The 23334-nt window shown below is 45.3% G+C and overlaps 1 protein-coding gene across 4 annotated transcripts in view; it reads left to right on the top strand.

Moving 5' to 3' along the window:
* Positions 1–5221, top strand: part of FMRFaR (FMRFamide receptor) — a 123172-nt gene extending 117951 nt beyond the window's left edge. For all 4 annotated transcript variants that reach the window (XM_028183811.2, XM_089732739.1, XM_089732738.1 and 1 more), the window contains one exon: positions 3085–5221. In XM_028183811.2, coding sequence (XP_028039612.1) covers positions 3170–4408 — 1239 coding nt within the window. In that variant the 5' untranslated portion in view covers positions 3085–3169 and the 3' untranslated portion in view covers positions 4409–5221. The remainder of the gene's footprint in view (positions 1–3084) is intronic.
* Positions 5222–23334: the final 18113 nt, after the last annotated feature.

The following is a 23334-nucleotide window of genomic DNA, read 5'->3' as shown; positions in this document are numbered from 1 at the left end:
GCCGCATCTTGTACCGCGCGTTCATGTTCTACAAACCTGTATCGACCCATTCAGTTTTCAACGCAATCCTATAAACAATCAAAAGATGCAACTGACTTTCTAAAGTAGTTAAAAAAAGATGTGTGGTATCGTGGGACACCGGATTGGAACGAAGTTCCTTATTATAAAAATATTAATTTTAAGTTCTATTCGAGGTATAAAGAAAATAATTATTCGGGCATACATTTTTTATCATGATTTTTTTTTTTTTTTTATTGATAAAAAGAAAAGATATTCCAAAACAAATGAGTAAACATTAAAATAATAATCATCGAAATCGCTTGACGTGATATTGAGTTATTTATCTATTTGTCGCGCACTTACTTACTACTTAATGCAATTTTGAGGCTTACATGGTTTTTTCATGGATACCATAATCAGAACTGGACTATGAATTGAAATGATACGAGACGGAAAGCGTCAGCTTTCTAGTAAAAAAAGAATCATCAAAATCGATTCACCTAGTCAAAAGTTATGAGGTAACAAACATAAAATCTTATGTTACGGGCGTTTTTTCCCGGTTAGTTATTTTAACATTTTTTAGTCTCAGGTCGGAATATAAAGTTACAAAAAAAAGAAAGTCTTTCACTTAAAAGAGGATGCACCCAGTATCGTCTTTGTCTTCTTCTCCGACGTCTCAGTTTTCGGTATAAAATCCATAAGCAAATTGCCTCTTCCACGTCCATTCTCCGATTTCGATGCCAGATTGTCGCGCGTAATACATAATCTGTCATGCATTTTCACTAAGAGAGGTTCTTTTAATTAATGATTGAATAATTTGAAACCCAAATCTTTGATTAACTTTTGAAATATTTCAACGATTGCGTCTGAAATATTCTATCTAACTAATGACGTATAAAATAATACGGATTGATCGGTGATGTTACGACAAATACCCGAGGTGGCCGTGTTCAATCCAACTGGTGCACACGCATTACAAGCTCTAACTATAGGTAGGCTCTTGCTAGCTCTTACATGTATCATTTCCATTTAATTATCATTTGCCTGTTGATTTTCTGATCAAAAATCTATTACCTAGTCTTGCCATAAATACTGAGTCAAAGGAAAAAAAAAATCTATTCCAAATAACATTTATTACTTTTACAGTGTGTTAGTTTAATACATAAATATAAAACAATTTAAAGTATAAAAAGCTTATTCGAAGTGGTCTCCATTGGCTGCAATACAGTCCTTTAAACGTTGAGGCCAGTTATCAATAGAAGCACGCACTCTTTACATGGGGAAATTTTTCACTGCCAATCGTACGGATTCTTTTAGGGACTTCAAATTATCATGGCGTTCAGAGCAAGCCGTATTCTCTAAAACTGACCATAAATCATAATTCAGCGGATTAAGATCGGGACTAGACGACGGCCAGTCTGAAGACTGGCCGTCGTCTCTGATGAAGTCCGAAACGTTCGTTTCCAACCAAGACTGCGTAGACCGAGCTTTATGACCTGGCGCCGAGTCTTGCTGGAAGGACCATTCTTGATTATTGAACATGGTGTTGTTAAGGGGCTTCACTACCTTCTCAAGAATGGTATCTTGATACACTTGTGCCGATGTTTTGATACCTTTTTCACAAAAGTATAGCTCAGTCCTAAAAGTATAGACCTTAGAACTATATCTCAAGGTGTGTGGCGCATTTACGTTGTAGATGTCTATGGGCTCCAGTAACCACTTAACATCAGGTGGGCTGTGAGCTCGTCCACACAGCTATGCAATAAAAAAAAATAAAAAAAAAAAGTCACTCCTTCATAGCTAATACCCCACCAACCCATCACTGAAGTCGGATAGTGCCCACGTTGCACTCTGTCGACTAACTGGGAAGCTTCCTAAGAGCTTTGAGCATAAATACGGTCATTTTGTTTGTTAAAATGTTGCTCAATTGTAAAAATTTTCTCATCCGTAAACAAAAATTTTCTATGACCTCCCTTTGCGTACCGCTTCAGTAGTTGTTTCGATTTTACCACCCTATTCTCTTTTAAATTATCAGTTAAGAAATGACCAGTACATCTCTTATAGGCTGCAAGTCAGGATTTCTTCGAATTCTTTCCCTTACTGCTTTGACCACCTTTTTCGTACGAACACTACGTGGACGGCCAGATCTTTTTCTGTCACAAACAGAGGAGGTCTCATGCACCTATTAATAGCCCGGTATACAAACATTTTACTAATACCAAGCGTATGGAGAGTTTTAAAAATTGCATTTGGCTCCATACCTACTTTGTGTAATGCAATCACAGCGATTCGGTTCTCTTTATCACCCCACTGCATTTTAATATCGCAAAATATTGTACAATGTATTGGCGCCAAAATGAGAAAACTCAATGAGCAATCATATAAAAATGACAGATTCCAAATTCAAATGTAATATTTTGTTTATTTTTAATTGTAACAGTATCTATGGCCAGGTTAAGTATATGTATTCTAATTTATAGATATGACATGTAACTAAATATATAATAGAAATTATTCAAAATGGCGATAATAGTGCACCGACAGTAATAAATTCAAGATTTTATCGTAAAAGTCGTTTTATTTACAGTTGTATTCCATTATTTTAAGATTAAATTTTTTTATGAAACATGACGTCGCAATAATAAAACGAAATGGTCGCCTCGCGGCTATATCGTGTTTTCTATTAGGAAAATAATATGTACCCGTGCTACATTTCAGTCATCGTCCACTTCAGTTGCATTTTCTACTGGTGGTAGGACCTCCTGTGAGTCCGCGCGGGTGGGTACTACCACCATGCCTATTTCTGCCGTGAAGTAGTAATGCGTTTCGGTTAGAAGGGTGGGGCAGCCGTTGTAACTATACTTGAGACCTTACAACTTATATCTCAAGGTGGGTGGCGCATTTACGTTGTGGATATCTATGGGCTCCAGTAACCACTTAACACAAGGTGGGCTGTGAGCTCGTCCAACCCTCTAAGCTATAAAAAAAAAAAAAAAAAATTCGACTATAAAATCAGCGAAAAACCGTCGAAATCGTTGAAGTCAATCAATTATTTTGTTGAGCAATGTTTGTATATATTTTCAGATCGGAGGCGGCAGTGAGCGCGCGGTGGCCGCTCGTGGAGTAGGCGGACGATGATGGCGCGGCGGGAGAGCGCGCGGGCCGCGGCATGAACGGCACCGAGGGGGAGGGGTGCGACTCCGACGTGGGCGTGCAGCCCGCCGACAAGCTGTTCCGCTTCGTGGTGCACGGCGTGCTGCTCAACGCGATCGGCGCTGCCGGCCTACTCGGCAACGCGCTGTCCGTCGTCGTGCTCTCGAGGCCGCAGATGCGCTCCTCCATCAACTGTCTGCTGGTGGGGCTCGCCGCCTGCGACACCGTGCTCATCCTCACCTCCGTGCTGCTCTTTGGCCTCACCGCCGTTTACCCGTACACGGGCCGCCTGCGCTACTACTACTACCACGTCTGCCCCCACATCACGCCATACGCCTACCCCATAGCCAACGCGGCGCAAACCATGTCCGTCTATCTAACGCTGATCGTGACCGTCGAGCGGTGGGTCGCCGTCTGCCATCCGTTCCGCGCCAAGTCGCTGTGCACGTCTTCGCGGGCCCGCTGGTACGTGCTGGGCACGGCCGCCTTCGCACTCGCCTATAACGCTCCCAAGTTCCTCGAGGCGGAGGTGGTGACGCGCAGTGTGGACGGCGAGCCAGTGTACTGCGTGACGGCTGACCTGCACTTCCGCACCGAGACCTACATCGTGGTGTACATCCACTCCCTGTACATGATCGTGATGTACATCGTGCCGTTCTCTGCGCTGGCGGCCCTGAACGCGTGCATCGTGCGGCAGGTGCGGCGGGCGCAGGCCGAGCGGGCGCGCCTGTCGCGGGTGCAGCGCCGCGAGCTGGGCCTCGCCACCATGCTGCTCGTGGTCGTGCTCGTGTTCTTCCTGTGTAACTTGCTGCCGCTCGTCACCAATTCGTTCGAAGTCTTCCTCGGGGACCAGCTAGAAAACCTAGATCCTCTCGTAAAGACGAGCAATCTTCTGGTGACAATCAACAGTAGTGTAAACTTTGTGATTTATGTGATATTTGGGGAGAAATTCAAGCGCGTGTTCCTGAAGATGTTCTGCGCGGGCGGATGGCGGCGGCGGACGCGCGACTCGCCGGAGCAGACGCGCGACGACTCGTTCGCGTCTTGCGGCGAGCGCGTGTCGCTGCGTCTAGTGCGGAACGGCACGCTGCGTCGCTCGGAGCCGCGCGCGCCCCCCCGGGGCCGCAGCCGCCGCGCCCCCTCCCCCTCCGTGTACTACCCAGCCCCCCTCACTGACGTCACCAGCGCGCTCTCCGTCTCTGAGCCGCCGCCTGCCGCCATGCGATGGAACGGACACACGCGGTCGCACTTCTAACTGCATCACATACATTAATAGAATACAGAACAAACTTACAAATTCCACCATCAAATACCATAGTGGTGGTGGTGTGATGTGTTAAAGAACAATATAATATTATGATTAGTGATAAGTATATTGAAATAATTTTCCAAGTATACTACACTCGATGTTGTCGATTGGAATCGTTTGAGTGCGGAACAACGACGTCACAATGAACAATGCGTGAGTGGCCCCGGACACATGACACACAATGCAGTGGCGTACAGTGGCGTACAGTGGCGTACAGTGGCGTACAGTGGCGTACAGTGGCGTACAGTGACGTACAGTGACGTACAGTGACGTACAGTGACGTACAGTGACGTACAGTGACGTACAGTGACGTACAGTGACGTACAGTGACGTACAGTGACGTACAGTGACGTACAGTGACGTACAGTGACGTACAGTGACGTACAGTGACGTACAGTGACGTACAGTGACGTACAGTGACGTACAGTGGCGTACAGTGGCGTACAGTGGCGTACCTTACGCACGGCCTATAGTGGTGTGATGTTCAATCGCGTACAACGCTTTATATGGATCAAATGTAATTGTTTATTGTAAACTATTATCTGTGTAACTCTCTGTAAATATCCTTTAAGTATTTTCTTCATTTTATGATTGTTATGTAGGTGTATAGATTATTATCAGCGGACATAAATATACGAACAATACAATGATATGTATACATACATTCTCAATATGTATAGACGGGTTGTCTTGACATACTCGTATGGGCTAGGCGGCAGACAACGCGTTGTAACTTTCAAATAAATATCTCGTCAAATGGTTGTGTGTTTTATTTCATTTTAGCACCTTAATAATATGTAGGTATATACAGGTGCACGTGGGGAGGAGCATGTCGCTAGTAGCTTACGAATGAAGCAGTTTTCAGACAGAGATTTTTTTAAGAGAGTAATCTTTATGTTTTTAACCTGTTGCATAGCTTTTATCGTGCGCTGTGAGCGCGGCGACCGAATCTAGAAATTCCGTAACGAAAATAAAACCTAACACCCCAACTCCATCTACCATGTAGCTTGTGTTCAACACATTCACACGATGCGCTTGTGTAGTGTTTGTGAATAAGCGCGCGCCATGACGTCGCACTGCAGTGTTTTTTTTTTTTTTTTTTTTTTTTTTTTTTTTTTTTTTTTTTTTTTTTTTTTTTTTTTTTTTTTTTTTTTTTTTTTTTTTTTTTTTTTTTTTTTTTTTTTTTTTTTTTATAATGGTGGTTAAGGTCACGGCCATTCTAGTGCTAAGTGGTAACGGGAGCCAACAAACCTAAGAGCTGCTACCCACCCTGAAACATGAGGTCTGAGTCTCAGCTTTTAGGGTACGGCTGCCCCATCCTTGAAACCGAAGCTCATTACTGTTCCTAGGCAGAAATAGGGAAACACATACATATGCACAATGTGAGTTCGCATGAGCTGCCTCACATGCTATTTATTTTATATGTTGAAATCTCATTGCGATCGGAGTAGATGGTATACTTGTGTCAAGTGATGGGTACTATTCCTTATTTAAGCCCAAAGGAATAACTAGACATCATCTCAATCCGACACGAATTTTTAGATATCCTAGAATCTTGCCGAGCTATAATGAACCTATAATTTCGCTCTAATCTTTGCATTCAAATACATTACGATAACTACATTCATACAAAATTTTACGGGCTTCCGAGGTAAGTATACAAATATAAAAATACAAAATCACCATCTTGGGTTAGGTTTGGGTTAGGTTTGGGTTAGGTTTGGGTTAGGTTTGGGTTAGGTTTGGGTTAGGTTTGGGTTAGGTTTGGGTTAGGTTTGGGTTAGGTTTGGGTTAGGTTTGGGTTAGGTTTGGGTTAGGTTTGGGTTAGGTTTGGGTTAGGTTTGGGTTAGGTTTGGGTTAGGTTTGGGTTAGGTTTGGGTTAGGTTTGGGTTAGGTTTGGGTTAGGTTTGGGTTAGGTTTGGGTTAGGTTTGGGTTAGGTTTGGGTTAGGTTTGGGTTAGGTTTGGGTTAGGTTTGGTTAGGTTTGGGTTAGGTTTGGGTTAGGTTTGGGTTAGGTTTGGGTTAGGTTTGGGTTAGGTTTGGGTTAGGTTTGGGTTGGGTTAGGTTTGGGTTAGGTTTGGGTTAGGTTTGGGTTAGGTTTGGGTTAGGTTTGGGTTAGGTTTGGGTTAGGTTTGGGTTAGGTTTGGGTTAGGTTTGGGTTAGGTTTGGGTTAGGTTTGGGTTAGGTTGGGTTAGGTTTGGGTTAGGTTTGGGTTAGGTTTGGGTTAGGTTTGGGTTAGGTTTGGGTTAGGTTTGGGTTAGGTTTGGGTTAGGTTTGGGTTAGGTTTGGGTTAGGTTTGGGTTAGGTTTGGGTTAGGTTTGGGTTAGGTTTGGGTTAGGTTTGGGTTAGGTTTGGGTTAGGTTTGGGTTAGGTTTGGGTTAGGTTTGGGTTAGGTTTGGGTTAGGTTTGGGTTAGGTTTGGGTTAGGTTTGGGTTAGGTTTGGGTTAGGTTTGGGTTAGGTTTGGGTTAGGTTTGGGTTAGGTTTGGGTTAGGTTTGGGTTAGGTTTGGGTTAGGTTTGGGTTAGGTTTGGGTTAGGTTTGGGTTAGGTTTGGGTTAGGTTTGGGTTAGGTTTGGGTTAGGTTTGGGTTAGGTTTGGGTTAGGTTTGGGTTAGGTTTGGGTTAGGTTTGGGTTAGGTTTGGGTTAGGTTTGGGTTAGGTTTGGGTTAGGTTTGGGTTAGGTTTGGGTTAGGTTTGGGTTAGGTTTGGGTTAGGTTTGGGTTAGGTTTGGGTTAGGTTTGGGTTAGGTTTGGGTTAGGTTTGGGTTAGGTTTGGTTAGGTTGGGTTAGGTTTGGGTTAGGTTTGGGTTAGGTTGGTTAGGTTAGGTTAGGTTAGGTTAGGTTAGGTTAGGTTAGGTTAGGTTAGGTTAGGTTAGGTTAGGTTAGGTTAGGTTAGGTTAGGTTAGGTTAGGTTAGGTTAGGTTAGGTTAGGTTAGGTTAGGTTAGGTTAGGTTAGGTTAGGTTAGGTTAGGTTAGGTTAGGTTAGGTTAGGTTAGGTTAGGTTAGGTTAGGTTAGGTTAGGTTAGGTTAGGTTAGGTTAGGTTAGGTTAGGTTAGGTTAGGTTAGGTTAGGTTAGGTTAGGTTAGGTTAGGTTAGGTTCCCGTGAGGAGTTGCCAGTCTCCCATCGGGCGCGTCCCCGGGTGGCGGATAGGGGAATGCCTCTCAGATATGAGAGGTACCGGGGAAATCAAATACCCGGCGCGGACCAAAACTGGCCTGAGTGTGGTAAGTGCGCAGTGCACTCAGTACTGGACAGGAGACGATAAGATTGACGAGGAATCGAAAGGGTCCTGTACCAGAAAATCGGCTGGCGGACTGAGAGGATACTCTCACTTAATCCGGCAGGCGTACTGCAAACTATGAGACGAGATGGAAGAAAGTATGGAAGCAAGATTTCAAGAGAATTTACCCCAGGAGGGTACCAGAAATGGAGAATCCCTCCCCGAGCCGTCTACTGGCGGTGAGGGCAGCCCTTCGTATTCTGGGGGGGGCAAAATTTTGCAGACTACTCAGGGAAGAGAAATGGAAGAGGAAGAACAGCCAGTTATCACCGCGTACTCCGGAGATAACGACTACAGTAATCAAGGAAGCATAGGAGAGAGCTTTGAGGTTTCCAGTGTGACGATACTGGAGAAAGACTGGGAACAGGTGGAAGACCCGTTTAAAAGAAGGGAGTCAATCAAACGGACGCCCCCAGGGGCATTAAAAGAACTTAAGACACCCAGTAAAATGGCGGATAGCGGCACGCTAGTACAGGAAGATGTCTTTTTAACTCCTAAAGAAAAGATAGCTGAAGTAGCGGAAAATACACCAATGAGGCCAAAAAAGCGGAAAAAACTGTCCAGTCCGATAGTGATCCAACCCGCTGAAGCAGAGCCACCAGTGGAGTACCTGAAACTAAAAACTAAAATAGATAAGTTGGTAAAGTTTGGGAAAGAAAATAAAAATGTGCATCGGCAAATTAAGGACTTACTGATTGACCTCCCAGGACTGATGGAGCGGGTAACTATAAGATACAAGGACGATACCAATAAACCAACAGAAATGGAGCAAAAGTTTGAAGCTTACAAAAAGGAGCAAGAAGAAAAGATCAGGAGACTAGAACAGGAAATTAAGGAACTTAAGACACTGCATAAACGAGAGACTGGAGAGAACCAACTTTTCAAGCTTGACGATCAGGTGATTGACAGCTATGACGACTTCTCGAAAGTTTCAAGCATGGACTGGACGCAGGACAGTTACAAAAGGACAAAGATAGGCCATGGAGACATCTTCCTGAGAACCACCGACTGTATAGTCTACTTCTGTGATGAGAGGGAGAAAGCACACTCGAGGCTGACAAGGAGGGTGCTAAGCCGATATCCAGAAGTGACTAAGAGCGAGAAAATGCCATGCGCAGGAGGAGCATACGTGACGGTGGAACGAGAAACCACCATCAAAACAAAAGAGGGGAGACAAACAGACAAAACGAGTGCTGTGATCATGTTCCATGATGCGACCAAACAGGACGGCAGAAGTCAAAAGGACATGTATGAGCTTCTGTCAGAATTAACCAAAATAGTGGAAGAGATGGGAAACAAAGAGCTGACGATTATAAAGCCCCAAGGAATCGATACAGGTGTAACAAGGAAGATGTTAGAAGTACTGTTCCGTGGAAAGGACATCAAACTAGAATTAAGGACATCTAAAAAAGGAGAAAATACAAACAATACGGAAACAAGAAAACGGGACGATGTAATAGTCATAGAAGGAGGGACAACTACTTATGCGGACACCGTAAAGAGGCTAAAAGAAGGAATAAAAGGGACTGCATCCCTAGAAAACATAAAAGGTGTAAAAAAGACAGCCAAGGGACAAGTACTGGTAAGAGTGATGGGAAATATTGAGGAGATGACTGGGAAAATAAGAGAAATGATGGGAGACAGAAAGGTAAGAAGAACTGGGGGGAGCAAGAAAAAAGTATTACACATAAAGGGAATGGACAGCTCGGTGGAAATGGAGGAAGTAAGGGAGGACTTAAAGTCGACAAACTTGATAAAAGAATGGGACCACTTGGAGATAAGATCATTGAGACCGATGGGCGGAGGAAACCAGACGGCAACGGTGATCCTGGATGAAAAGGATGCAGGAAGGCTGCTTGCGGGTGGGAAGATAAGAGTAGGGCTAAATATATGCCACATTCATGAAAGAATTGAACTGCTGAGATGCTACCGGTGCTGGGAATATGGCCACAAAGCGGAAAACTGCAGCGGTGAGGACAGGAGTAAGGCATGTAGGAGGTGCTCGGAAGCGGGCCATATTGCTGGCGTTTGCGTAAATGAGCAATTCTGTCCCCTGTGTAGTAAAAAAGGACACACAGCTGGCACCGGTAGATGTCCACTCTTCCGGGAGGCATTGGAAACCGCGAAGCGAAGTCAAACCTATAACAACAATGGTTTTTAAAGTGTTACAGATAAATATAGACCGAGGGAAAGCCGCGCACGACCTACTTCTGGCAACTGCGAGCAAAATGAACGCGGATCTTGTGATGCTAGCTGAACCCAATAGAAAATTGGCTAAAGCTGCTGGATGGGAGTGTGACGCCAGGGGAGATGCAGCCCTGGTGATTCTTAATAAAACACTGACGGTTTCTGAAATTTATAGGGGGAAGGGATTTATTGGGTTCAAGTTGAAGGACTTTGCCGCGTTCAGCTGTTATATATCTCCCAACTGCAGTTTTGAGGAGTTCAAAGCAGACGTCGATGAGCTTTGGACACTACTAAAAAAACAAAAGACACCGATCCTAGTGGCAGGAGATTTTAACTCTGCATCGAGAGCGTGGGGCAGTAAAGCAACCAACAAAAGGGGCCACTACCTGCTGGAAATGGTGGCGGACCTTGACACGGTCATCATAAATGAAGGCGTGACCCCAACTTTTGAAAGAGGAGACAGAACATCTAGGCCCGACATCACCATGGCCTCTGAAACGCTGGCAGGCAAGATTAGTAATTGGCAAGTGCGCGAAGAGGAGACAATGAGCGGACATAAATATATAGCCTACGAGATAAAGCATGTATTGCCTCTATCCCAGTGCCATGCACAGATGAAAAGGTGGAACCTCCAAAGGCTGGACGTAGATAAGTTCAGTAAAAGCCTGAAAGGAGCGCAGATCTCGACTCCCATGGAACTGGTGCAGGCTACGACGGCAGCGTGTGACGCTTCTATGCCAAAGCAAAACAAAAGCAAGAAGAAAGGAGTCTACTGGTGGAACAAGGAAATTGCGGAAGCAAGGAAGGAGTGTTTGAAATGCCGAAGGAGGTACACAAGGAATAACAAAAAGCTAGGAAAAGGGAAAGACAGGGAAAGTAACAAAGAAAATGAACACAAAAAGCAGTATAAGGAAGCGAAACTGGAGCTACAAAGACGAATATGGAAAGCGAAAGACGATAAATGGAGGGAAGTGTGCGAGGAAGTCGACAATGATATATGGGGACTGGGATACAAAATAGTGTCAAAAAAGCTACGCGGAAACTCACCAATAAATATGGGCATGGCCCAAATTCAAAGCATAGCTGATGGCCTCTTCCCGGAACACATAGATTTCGAACGGAAAACGAAACCGTCACAGGAGTTCCCAGAGGTGACCGAGGAGGAGATCATCCAACTAAAAGCTCGCATAAAGCTCAGGAAAGCCCCAGGGCCCGACCGGATTCCGCCGGAGATAGTGACTCTAGCAGTAGCAGTAATTCCAGACAGGATAAGGCTTGTGTTGCAGAAGGTGCTGGAGTCTGGCGTCTTCCCCAACAGCTGGAAAACAGCCAGACTAGTCCTGCTAAGAAAACCAGGCAAACCCGCTGAAGATCCTGCGGGGCACAGGCCGCTATGTCTACTGGACTGCTACGGAAAGCTGCTGGAGTCGCTGATCCTAGGCAGAATAGAAAAACAACTAGTGCAATCGGACTGTTTACAAGATTCACAGTACGGGTTCAGAAAGGGGAGGTCCACAGTGGATGCAGCCAACAAGCTACTTGAGATAGCGGAAGACGCGAGACGAGGAACCCACCGCACCAGAAGAATCTGCGCAGTAGTGGCCCTCGACGTCCGAAATGCTTTCAATTCTGCATCGTGGGAGCTCATCCTGGAGGAAATGGCTGCAATAGGTATGCCTCAATACATCTATAATATCATAAACAGCTACCTCCAGGACAGATGCATCATACTGACAGACGCCGAGGGAGGGGCTGTAGAGAAAAAGGTTACCGGTGGTGTTCCGCAGGGGTCGATACTGGGCCCCACGCTGTGGAACATACTCTATGATGGGGTACTGCGCCTCGAACTGGGGGACGGGGCAAAATTAATAGGCTTTGCTGACGATTTAGCTTTGGTGGTGTCAGCAAAGAAGGAAGCAGAACTGATGTCAATAACGAACGTAGCTCTAGAAAAGATCAGCGCTTGGATGCAGCAGAAGCGGCTACACTTGGCCCCAGAAAAGACCGAGGCAATTGTGCTAAGTGGGCGAAGAAAGCTTAGCGAGATTTGCTTTACCCTCCAGGGCGTCAGGGTGGTTCCAACCGACAAACTGAAATACCTCGGGTTTTGGTTTGACAAAAGTCTGAAGTTCGGTAAACACATTGAAGAAACAACGGGTAAAGCCGAAAGACTGACGACCGCCCTTGGCCAAATCATGCCCAGGAAAGGAGGGCCGAGGTCGAGCAAGCGCAGACTATTGGCGTCCGCAATACAATCTGTGATGTTATATGGAGCACCGGTGTGGGCAAAGGTAATGAATGTAGCGAAGTACAGGAACATGTATAGCAAAGTGCAACGACAGCTGGCAATACGCATCTGTGGAGCTTACCGTACCATATCGCTAGACGCCGTCCTGGTGATAGCGGGCCTGATACCGATAGAACGGCTAGCAAAGGAACGGCAACGCTACTACCACGAGGGGACAAGAACGAGAGAAGAGGAAAGAGCACATACAATAAAAGAATGGGAACGAGACTGGCAGAAGGAGGGAAAAGGTAAGTGGACTCGTACAATCATACCCAACCTTAGGCTCTGGATGGGACGGAAACATGGCGAAACCGACAGACTGCTGACACAGGCCCTAAGTGGGCATGGAGTTTTCAACACTTACCTGCATGCAATAGGGAAAGCAGAAAACGCAAGTTGCCCATACTGCGAACATGTTGACACACCGGAACATGCCCTATTTCAATGCATAAAGTTCGCAGAACTAAGAGAGAAAACGGAGGGAAGTGACGGAAAGGTGACTGTGGAAAACCTGATGGTGAGAATGATCCATAGTAAAGAAGAATGGGATAAATATGCGGAAATGCTCAAAGAGATAATGAGAGTGCGGGAAAAGGACGAAAGACTAAGGCAAGAATCTATCTAAAATAATATATAATAATCTATAAGAATCTAAAATAATCTAATAATCTGTAAAATAATGTATAATAATATGAAGACAATATAAACACATACAAACCTATAATAATATAAAGATAATATAAAGACAAAAGCCTCTCTGAAGGAATGCTCAGGCGGTTCTGGAGAGGACAGGAGAACAAACGGAAGGGGGTTTTAGTCCGTAGGATGCTGAGCCACCTTCTCAGTAGAGTCGGGCATGCCATCTGGCCCGGGCCTTTTGGTATCCATGAGGATTTCCCCCTACCGACGCAAAAAAAAAAAAAAAAAAAGGTTAGGTTAGGTTAGGTTAGGTTAGGTTAGGTTAGGTTAGGTTAGGTTAGGTTAGGTTAGGTTAGGTTAGGTTAGGTTAGGTTAGGTTAGGTTAGGTTAGGTTAGGTTAGGTTAGGTTAGGTTAGGTTAGGTTAGGTTAGGTTAGGTTAGGTTAGGTTAGGTTAGGTTAGGTTAGGTTAGGTTAGGTTAGGTTAGGTTAGGTTAGGTTAGGTTAGGTTAGGTTAGGTTAGGTTAGGTTAGGTTAGGTTAGGTTAGGTTAGGTTAGGTTAGGTTAGGTTAGGTTAGGTTAGGTTTTTTTTTTTTTTTTTTTTTTTATATTATCTGTCTACCTCCGACGTTATCGGAGCCTATGTTAATCCTAATTCTCTTTCTCATTCCAGTTCTCGCTATTTTTCCGCTCGCACATTCATGCCGCATACATTTTCTTTCTGCATTCATCATATCTTACTTTCCTTATTTTGGGTGGGACTCCCATTCTGAACCTATTCTATTCTATTACTTATTTACTATCATGTAAGGGGGAAATAACCGCACATTTTTATCTTTTATTTTTACACAATTTTTCTTATCAATTAAATAAATCAAAATTTAAACAATTTCTTTCAGTTTTCTTAATCTTACAATAGCTTCTTATTTCTATTACCACTTATTAAAATACATACTCCTATTATACTTATTTCTATGCTTAATATATATATATCTAAATATACTATCAGCATATTTACTTAAACTGTTCTATTTCTATGTACTACCTTCTGTGCGATCTTTGTACAATACTTTAAAAGTGTTTCCCTATCCTTCCCCCGCATCACTTCCCCGATTGTTTCTTTGTCCAATTTTATTTGTAGTTCCTGTTCCAGTTCATATCTTTCCACAGCGTGTACAGGACATTCCAATAGGAGATGTGGCACGGTTTCATCGGTGTTTGGGTTGCAGATGCACGATGGACTCCCCTTGCACCTAAACCGATTTAGGTACTCGGAGAATCCACCGTGCCCCGTCATAATCTGTGCCCTAATGCTGGTTATTTCCATTTTTCTTATTGTCCTATACGCCGCCACCGCATCCGGGAAAAAGATTTTGGTGATCTTGGCAGTGTGGCCGGATTTGTATCTCCGATTCCACTCGTCAAGCGTCTTCATGCGTATGTGGCGCTTGACGAATGAGATCGGACACAGATCATAGTCCGGTCTTCTCTTTAGGTTCAGGGCGGCCTCCTTTGCAAGTTGATCCGCTCTCTCATTGCCCGCTAACCCTGCGTGGGCCTTTATCCAGAAGAAGGATACCACCTTGTTCTGGAGAGATGCAGCTGTTATGTTCTCTCTGGTCTCCACTGCCAGGGGATGAAGGCAATTTGGGTTTTTCACGGTCAAAAGAGCCGCCATGGAGTCACTAAATACCCCGAAAGAAGGCGCCTTGGTTTTCCTAATTTCCCGCGTTGCTCGACATATCGCGAGAAGCTCAGCCTGGTAGACCGTACAGTATCCTGGTAACGCCAACTTGAGGGTGCGCGTCTCAGCCTCTCCGTTCCATATGGACAGAGCTGCCCCGACACGCCCCTCAATCTTACTACCGTCGGTGAAGATTTTCACCTGTTGGTCCGAATTGGCGCTAACTTCTTCCCGGTTTACCAAGCCGATGATCTTCAGTTCGCTTCGCTCCGCGGGATGCGGGGACTCCAGCGCAGAGGTCATCCGCTCCACCTCTCTATCTCCCAATATTGCCTGTGGCACCCCTTTCCTAGCTCTGTACAAAGAAGCCACCTCGTGGATTCTCAGATCCAGGGGTAGTATCCCGGCTAGTAGGAGCACGGAATTTAGTGAGACGGTGCGGTACGCCTTGCACATTTTCTGTGCTATTCCCCGCTGCACGACGCCTAGCTGTTTTATAATTCCCAGCTTGTTGGCGGCTTCTGCCCATGCGCTGGCGGCGTATAAAACTATTGGTTCCACTGTAGCCACGTATATGATTTTTATTACTTCAGGGTTTAGGCCCCAGTTTACTTTTGCAGCTCTGCTCAGCTGCTTGTGGACTGCGATGGCCTTGCGACATACTTCAGAGATGTGCGCGTTAAACGTGAGTCCATCGTCGACGGTGAGGCCTAGTATTTTGATCTTTTTGGACATAGTAACACCAACCCCGCCCATGCTCAAACGTGGGATGTCATATTTTAGCTTTTTTGTAATGACCATTGCACTGGTCTTGTGTGGTGCGAAGTTTAACTTGTTTTCCACGCCCCACGCTCGAACACGTTCAAGGGCGGCATTTGCTTGTCTCTCTATTTCCAATGCCGTATCACCATCGAAGACTAGGATCACGTCGTCAGCGAAGGCTTGCGCGTAATCTCCTCTTCTCTCAAGTTCTTTGAGCAGGGGATCTAGTACGAGGTTCCAGAGAATGGGGCCCCCAATTGAGCCTTGTACGCAACCCTTCTCCGTGCTTCTTTGGTGCTCAGCGCCGGCGTATCTTACCCGTACTTTCCTGTCGCGCAGGTAACTGTCGATTACCCTTCTCAGGTTGACCGGACACCTTTCCTCAGCCAGTCGGACTCTTATGGCTGGCCACCAGGCGTTGTCGAAGGCTCCCTCTATGTCCAGCGATATTAATGTTACTATTTTCTTTAGTTTTAGCTTTTTGCGTATTTTTTGCATGAGGGTATAGAGGGAGTCTTCGGTACTCCTTTGTGGCATGAATCCGTACTGGCGAGTACTCATCCTCGGCGCTATGTAGAACCTGAGTCGGGAAACCAACATTTTCTCGTAAATTTTTCCGAGTACCGGCAACAGGCCGATCGGACGGTACGCCTTTGGTGATGTGTAGTCTGGCTTCCCTGGTTTCCGTAGTACAACCACTGTCGCATCTTTCCATACTCTGGGGAAGTGGTTGTATGCCAGACATTTATTTATGATAGCCAGAAAAATTTCGGGGTCTTTGCTGATGGCATGGTTGCAAATATCGGCTGTGAGGCCGTCCATTCCTGGAGCCTTCTTTGGGTTGAAGGACTCACTCGACGCCTTCAGTTCGGCTATGGTGAATGGAGGGTCGTATGGTTCACCATTTTCGCCTTCATTCACCAATTCCGCCTCCAGTCTGACACGGCTGTGGTGAGCGTTGTCCGCAGCAAGGTGGTCTTCTGGATACAGGGTTTCCGCTATGTATCGGGCGGATCCTTCCGCGTCCAGCGCCTCCCCATCTTTCACCAGCGGCGCGTCTTCCACTCTGCTCGCTGTCCTTCCTATAATCCTGTAGATCCCCTCCCATACCCCCTCCCTATCCTGTTTACAGCAGAACTCTTTCCAACTATCGGTTTGGGCTCTGGCTGCCTCTAACTCATACTCTTCTTTCTGTTGCAGGTACTCTTCGACAACAATACTTCTACGGACTGGAGCAGCGCACCTGATCCTCCTCTTTTTGGTAGCTACCGCTTTTTTCAATTTTGTGAGTCTCTCCGACCACCACGGCAAGGTAAGTTTTTCTGTTTGTTTCTTTATTGGCATAGATTCTTTACATGCTTTTGTAATTATTTCTGTGTAATTGTTTACTATTTTATCTATTTGCTCTACTTTGCTTATTTTATCTATTTCCTCTTTGGTGATTTTGTGTTCTTGGCTTAGCTGGGTGAGTTTCTCATGAAACTCGGGCCAGTTTGCCTTTTTTGTATTAAATATTCTAGTGGTTCTTTCTACCTTTAGCCCTTTTGATTTAGTCTGTAGAATTTTGAAGACGATGCCGTTGTGGTCGGAGTTGCATAGACCCTCGACGACTTTCCAGTCTGCCACTTTGTCGAGGATATTTGTCGAACAAGCTGTTATGTCGACATAGCTGCTATAGCGTTGTCCTCCCCTTATTGTGTCAAAGGTAGGGATTTCTCCTGCGTTAAGTATATGCAGCCCGATCTCCCCGAGAGTCCCACATACCTCTTCTCCCCTACAGTCGACCGTCGGGCTGCCCCACCAGGTGCTTTTGGCGTTAGCGTCGCCTCCGACGATTATGGGCTTAGAACCATTTTTGGCCACTATTTCTTTAAGGTGGTCAAGGTAGGGCTCCACTGGTTTGTCCGGCTCGAAGTATATGGACGCCAGCGTGATCTCCCAGGCACTGGTCTGGATCCCCACCACAACAATATTGTTTGTGGTGAGTTTTGGGTACTGCTTTACATTCAGATTGTTATCAAAGACTGCAATTGCAGCCTTAACAGTCCCATCTCCATCGTCCGTATTCTGGAAGATCCTTACTCCTCTGTAGTTCTTCATTGTCCTGGTCCCCCCAGTGTATGGCTCTTGCAGCAGGGCTACGGCCACTCCTTGTTTTTGTGCCTCGAGTAGCAGCTCGACTGTCGCAAGCCTTTTTCGTTGGAGGTTCGCTTGCATATAGCTGTATGTTGTGGTGGCAACCTTGGCGTTAACAATACGCTACGGTCGAACGGACCAATTCGTCCCAGCGGCGGCGTACAGGACACCCAGAACTGAAGGCATTGTGCTCTATTTGCGTCAGTTTCGTCTTTCTGCAGTTTCTGCAGGCCGGTGGCTCCCCAGCTAGCCAATCCGCGCACTCCGCTCTCAGGTGGGGGCCGCCGCAGTGGCTGCATGCGTCTGCAGTCTCATGGCAGTACTTACGGCCGTGGCCGTACCCCAGGCAGCGCGTGCACTGGACTAGTGGGGTCTGATCTTCTGCTCTGACCCGCTGGAGATCTATATAAACATAGCCTATTTCCGTTACCCGCCTCCAGACACTGGGCGAAACGCTAACAATTACATGGTTAGTGTGAGGGTTTCTGGCTCTCCTTCTATATTTAACTGTTATCCTATCCTCCCCCTCCTCGAGGCCGCGGAATACAGCCCCATTCTGGTTCCGAAGAGCCTTGAGGATGTCCTCGTCGGTATTTACCGTCAGTACATCCCCAAGCCTGACCAGCGGATCCTTGTTTTCCACGTCCTCGATGGTGAGGCTGCCACCTTCTTTTTCTATTTTGTCCTTTATTTTATCCCGTTCTTCCTTTGACTCAAAGCCCATTATTACTTTCCTATTTTTGGCCTTTCTTACCCTCTCCACTTTTACCCATCCCTCCTTAGCGTCTATGGCTTTTCTTACTCTTTCGAGCACCTCTTCTCCTGTTTCCGTCTCCACGGTTGAGGTGACCGCGACCGAGTGCAGCGTGCGCTTTTGAAGCGCCCTATCGGTCTGGGTCGCGGTCACCCCAGCGTAGGTAGGCGTTTCTATGTTTTCCATTTTTCCGGCATGTCTTTCAATCGTCGCCTTCAGTTCTTCCATTTTCCTGCCGTTTTCCAGCATCAGGTTAGTGTGTTCCTCTAAACGTGCCATGATTAGGCTTCCGTCGGAGGTAGAGGAGGGGGAGGGGGCGGAGTTGTAAGGAGGAGCATCAAACGCTCCCACTCCCCTCTCCGCCCGCCCTCCCACCGTTGTACTTCCCTTCGTCTTGAGCTCTTTTTCAGATTCCTTGATCAGCTCAAGTAGTCGTGTGAGTGCCTTTTCAACCCCCTCCTTTATCTCTGTCTTAAGGTTCCGTGAGGCCCTCAAATGGGCCTTCGCCTTATTCAGACAGGCTGCCGCTTCTGCTGCTCTGCTAACATAAAATTTTTTAGGGGACTCGTCATTTCCCGTTGATGCTCTGCGCACGGCGAGGATGTTTCCCGCTGGCTTGGTGGCCACCTTAGTTGTTTCTGCAGGGCCTGCCTGCGTTGTCGCATTGGTCTTTGTTTTTTCTAGGCATGTTTTCGCAGTCAGTTCTTCGCTTCGCTCAGCGGCCTCCCACCTGTCTATACTTTTCCGAACGATCACCTTTGGGGGTGACTTATAGCTCTCCTGTCTTTTAACAGGCGTGCGGAGTCCAAGTCCAAACATTTTGAGAATGTGATGCGGAGGGGCAGATAGTTTTGTAAAAGTTATAAAAAGGAACTGCCCCTTTTGTTGTAACCGTTAAAAGACTACAGAGATAAAACAGTGGTCAATATGTATAAGATGAGTCACTGACTCTAGTCAGTACTCGAGCACACACTTTAGATAACTAATACAATATTAATGATAACTTTCTTTTTAAATTACATCTATTTTAGAGAATAAAGGAATTTCTCTATGTAGTCACTTGGCTGCGCCAATTTGTGTCAAAATTTGTAGTGTCAATTTATAATAAAATAAAATATAATAAAGAAAATAAAAAAAAATAAAAATAAGGAAGAGATTTTATTTGCCCAATAGGCTCGGTCAAAATATAAGCCGTGCTGTCTGTACTACCCAGAGAGATATGTCTTGTTTAAATGTAATTTTTATATTCTATTTTATTTTACAGGTGCTCTACTCTGCGAGATGGCGTCCAGGTAATGCAGCTCCGGATCACAAGTCAACGTGTCTACACGCAGGTAAGTGTGCCCAGGTAAGTACAAAAATTTTTCTTATTTTGGGTAGAGGGACTCTACCTAGAGCAGTTCTGGTAAGGTCCCGCTGTTCCTTAACCCGTATTATTGTGTACAAAAGAAATCGCATCCAAATCGGCCGGTAAACCACCGAGCTATGGAAGTTTTAATCCTTCAAAGATGGCGGCCAAGATGGCCGACCAAATCTTTAAAAGATCACTACTCCGCCAATTTTGTAGCTAGAAGGACGCGGCTTTCTCTGCCAAGTTAAGGGGCCTTTTGTCTGTTCGTTTGCGGTGTTTATTGACAGGCTCTACTTCCAACTCTAGATAGAGTCGGTAGGTAGTTTGTTCAATTCTGGCTCCCCTCGCTATGTCAGCTACGAAAACCACGTCTCTCCACGACTTATGGTTCACTAGTTAGAGCCGATTCAAACTTTTCAAGATGGCCGTCAAAATGGCCGATTTATTCTAAAATTGGCAGTTTTCACTCTAAGCTACCCGTGTTTGGGCTTGATTTTTGCGTCTTGAAGAGAACTATTCAATAATGTTATGAAACCCTTAAACTTTTACACCCCCGATTTTTAAAAATGAAAAAACCCCTTATTTTTAATAAAAAACTGCGTATTTCTTAAAATTTAAACCTAAAAACACAAATAAAAGCACAAATAGTCTTAGAATTACTAGCCTTAATTTAACATATACAAAGATTTTTGTCAGGGCTTCGTTTAAGGGTAGCACGTGTCAACCCTTAAACTTTAAATGTCTATATCTTCGTAATTTCAAGTTGGATTTTCTTGATTTTTGGAATGTAAGTAGAGCTCGGCGAGGTGTATCGATATATTATTTTTAAGTAATACGTCGTCGATCTTATTTTTAAAATAAAAATTTTTAAAAATTGCCAAAATTTAAAAATATCTTATCTCGGCTCCCACTTGTCCAATTTTCACGCTTGAAGTGTCGGACGGCTCGTCGCAGCGGGCTCTTTGATTCTATAGTGCTCTAAGCTCCGGGCTGCCTCGGGATCCACGACCACGTGTCCACGTGGTTTTTGTTTTTTCCTTTATATCTCAGTCATTTCCCACGGGAAAAATCCGGGACTTAGCCGAGCTTGTAGGTCTCCCAAATGCCCTAGTGGAGGCACTTTAAAAAAGGGGGGTCATAGATCTGAATCGGCCTTCCGCGCCGTTTTAAGATCAGAAAAAACTCAAAATTAGGGTTTTTCACCTTCCACTCACTCAGTTTTCACTTTTTTGATTTCAGAATTTCACTGTTATAATGCACTCACTTTCCCGCACAATTTGACACTTTGCGCGTAAAAATCGGTTCACAATTACTATTTTTCCGCGATTTTTTAGGATTTTTCGGTGCGGAGCGGCACTTGGCAGTGAGCGGCTATCTTGGCGCTTCGAATGCGACTGGGTTAGGTTAGGTTAGGTTAGGTTAGGTTAGGTTAGGTTAGGTTAGGTTAGGTTAGGTTAGGTTAGGTTAGGTTAGGTTAGGTTAGGTTAGGTTAGGTTAGGTTAGGTTAGGTTAGGTTAGGTTAGGTTAGGTTAGGTTAGGTTAGGTTAGGTTAGGTTTTTTTTTTTTTTTTTTTTTTTTTTTTTTTTTTTTTTTTTTTTTATTTACACCCGTCCTCACAGGGCGTTGCGTCCTACCTCCAACATAATCGGAGCTTTAGCTGCTAGGTTTAACATTTCTTACTATTCTACTTATTTCTTATATAAAATATTATAATATTTACAGGACTTTTTTATGTACATTGTTTAATTTTTTATTCTTACAGTGATTTTTACATCCTATTTTTAACGATTTGTTCTTAAACTCTACATCTTTATTTATCTAATTCCTTACTCTATGCTACTCTATAATATATATCACTATATTATGATAGCATAATTACTTGCTACGCTGTTTTGTTTCTGTTTATAACATTTTGAGCGATTTCGATACAGAATTTTAAAAACGTGTCTCTTTCTTTACTATTTAAGATGTTTGGTACATTTTCCCTTACAATGTTTTCATTTATTTTATTTCCTAATTCAAACCTTTGCATTGCAGGTATTGGGCAGTCGAAAAGGATGTGTGGGACGGATTCCTCTGTTCCTGGCTCGCATGCGCACGATGGGCTCTCTTTGCACTTAAAGCGATTCAAGTACTCCGAGAACCCACCGTGCCCTGTCATAATTTGCGTAATTATACCACCGATTTTTATTTTGCGGATCATCCGGTACGCCATCACAGCATCCGGGAAGAATATCTTTGTGACCGACGCGGTTTCTCCAGTTCGATATCTGCGATTCCATTCGTCAAGCGTCGCAAGTCGAATGCTTCGCTTGGCGAATGAGACCGGGTACAGATCGTAATCAGGTCTTCTTTTGGAGCCCAAAGCGGCACTTTTGGCAAGCTGGTCAGCTCTTTCGTTACCCTCCATCCCTGCATGAGCCTTAATCCAGAATAAGGTAACAACCTTACCCTGGAGAGATGCTGTTGTTAATTTATCTCTGCTCTCTACTGCAAGGGGATGGAGGCAACTATGATTTATGACCGTTTGTAGAGCTGCCATTGAATCACTGTAGACTCCAAAAGAAGACGCTGGGTGTCCGAGAATTACATGTGTGGCCTTGCATATAGCCAGAAGTTCAGCCTGGTAGACGGTGCAATACCCTGGGAGAGCAAGCTTGAAGGCTTTTATTTCGGTCTCGCTGTTCCACACAGACAAGGCAGCACCGACTTTGCCCTCAATCCTGCTCCCGTCAGTAAATATACGAATTTCAAAGTCACTGTTTTGGTTGAGCTGTTCCCGATCTACCAGGCTCACGAGCCTCAGGCTGATACGCTCAGCGGGGTGTGGCGCCTCAATGGCTGGGGCCACCCGCTCGATCTCCCTGTCCCCCAGCTCCAGCCGGGGCACTCCCCTCTTGGCCTCGTACAGTGAGGCCGCCTCACGCACTCTGAGATCAAGGGGAAGTATCCCAGCCAGTAGCAGCGCCGAGTTCAGGGAGACCGTTCGATAGCCCTTACAGATTTTCTGCGCTATCCCACGCTGGACCACTTGAAGCTGTTTGATCGTCATCAGCTTCTTTGCCGCCGGTGCCCACACGCTAGCAGCGTACAGGATGATCGGCTCTATAGTAGCCGTATAAATAATCCTAACTATATCAGGGTTGAGACCCCAGCTCACTCTCGCCGCTCTGGAGAGTAGCTTATATATTCCAGTAGCCTTTCTGCAGACATTCGCCACGTGAGTGTTGAAAGTCAGCCTGTCGTCTATGGTGACACCAAGGAGTTTTATTTCCCTGGACATGGCAATGTCTATCCCTCCCATCCTCAAGCGTGGGGTGTCGTGTTTAAGTTTTCTGGTAATAACCATCGCATTTGTTTTTTGGGGCGCAAATTTAAGCTTATTTTTGACACCCCACGTCCGAACATGTTCGAGAGCGACATTGGCGCGTCCTTGCACCTCTAGTGCGGTGTCACCATCGAAGACAAGCACGACGTCGTCCGCGAAGGCCTGACCATACTCACCCCAATTCTCTAGGCTTTTTAAGAGAGGGTCCAGGAGGAGGTTCCACAAGATTGGTCCTCCGATGGAACCCTGGACGCACCCCTTGGTAGTGATTTTGGTGCACTCCTCTCCCGCATACCTAACCACTATCTCTCTGTTCCTCAGGTAGCTATCAAATACCTTCCTGAGGTTCAGTGGGCACTTTTCCTCAGCCAGTCGGACTCGTATAGCTGGCCACCAGGCGCTATCGAAGGCTCCCTCTATGTCCAAAGAAACCAGAACAATTATTTTCTTTTCATCTAATTTCCTGTGA

Source organism: Bombyx mandarina, chromosome 15, assembly GCF_030267445.1.
Source record: "Bombyx mandarina strain Sakado chromosome 15, ASM3026744v2".
Taxonomy (NCBI): domain Eukaryota; kingdom Metazoa; phylum Arthropoda; class Insecta; order Lepidoptera; family Bombycidae; genus Bombyx; species Bombyx mandarina.
Note: the sequence above shows the minus strand (reverse complement) of the source record. Positions and strands in the feature narration are given on the sequence as shown.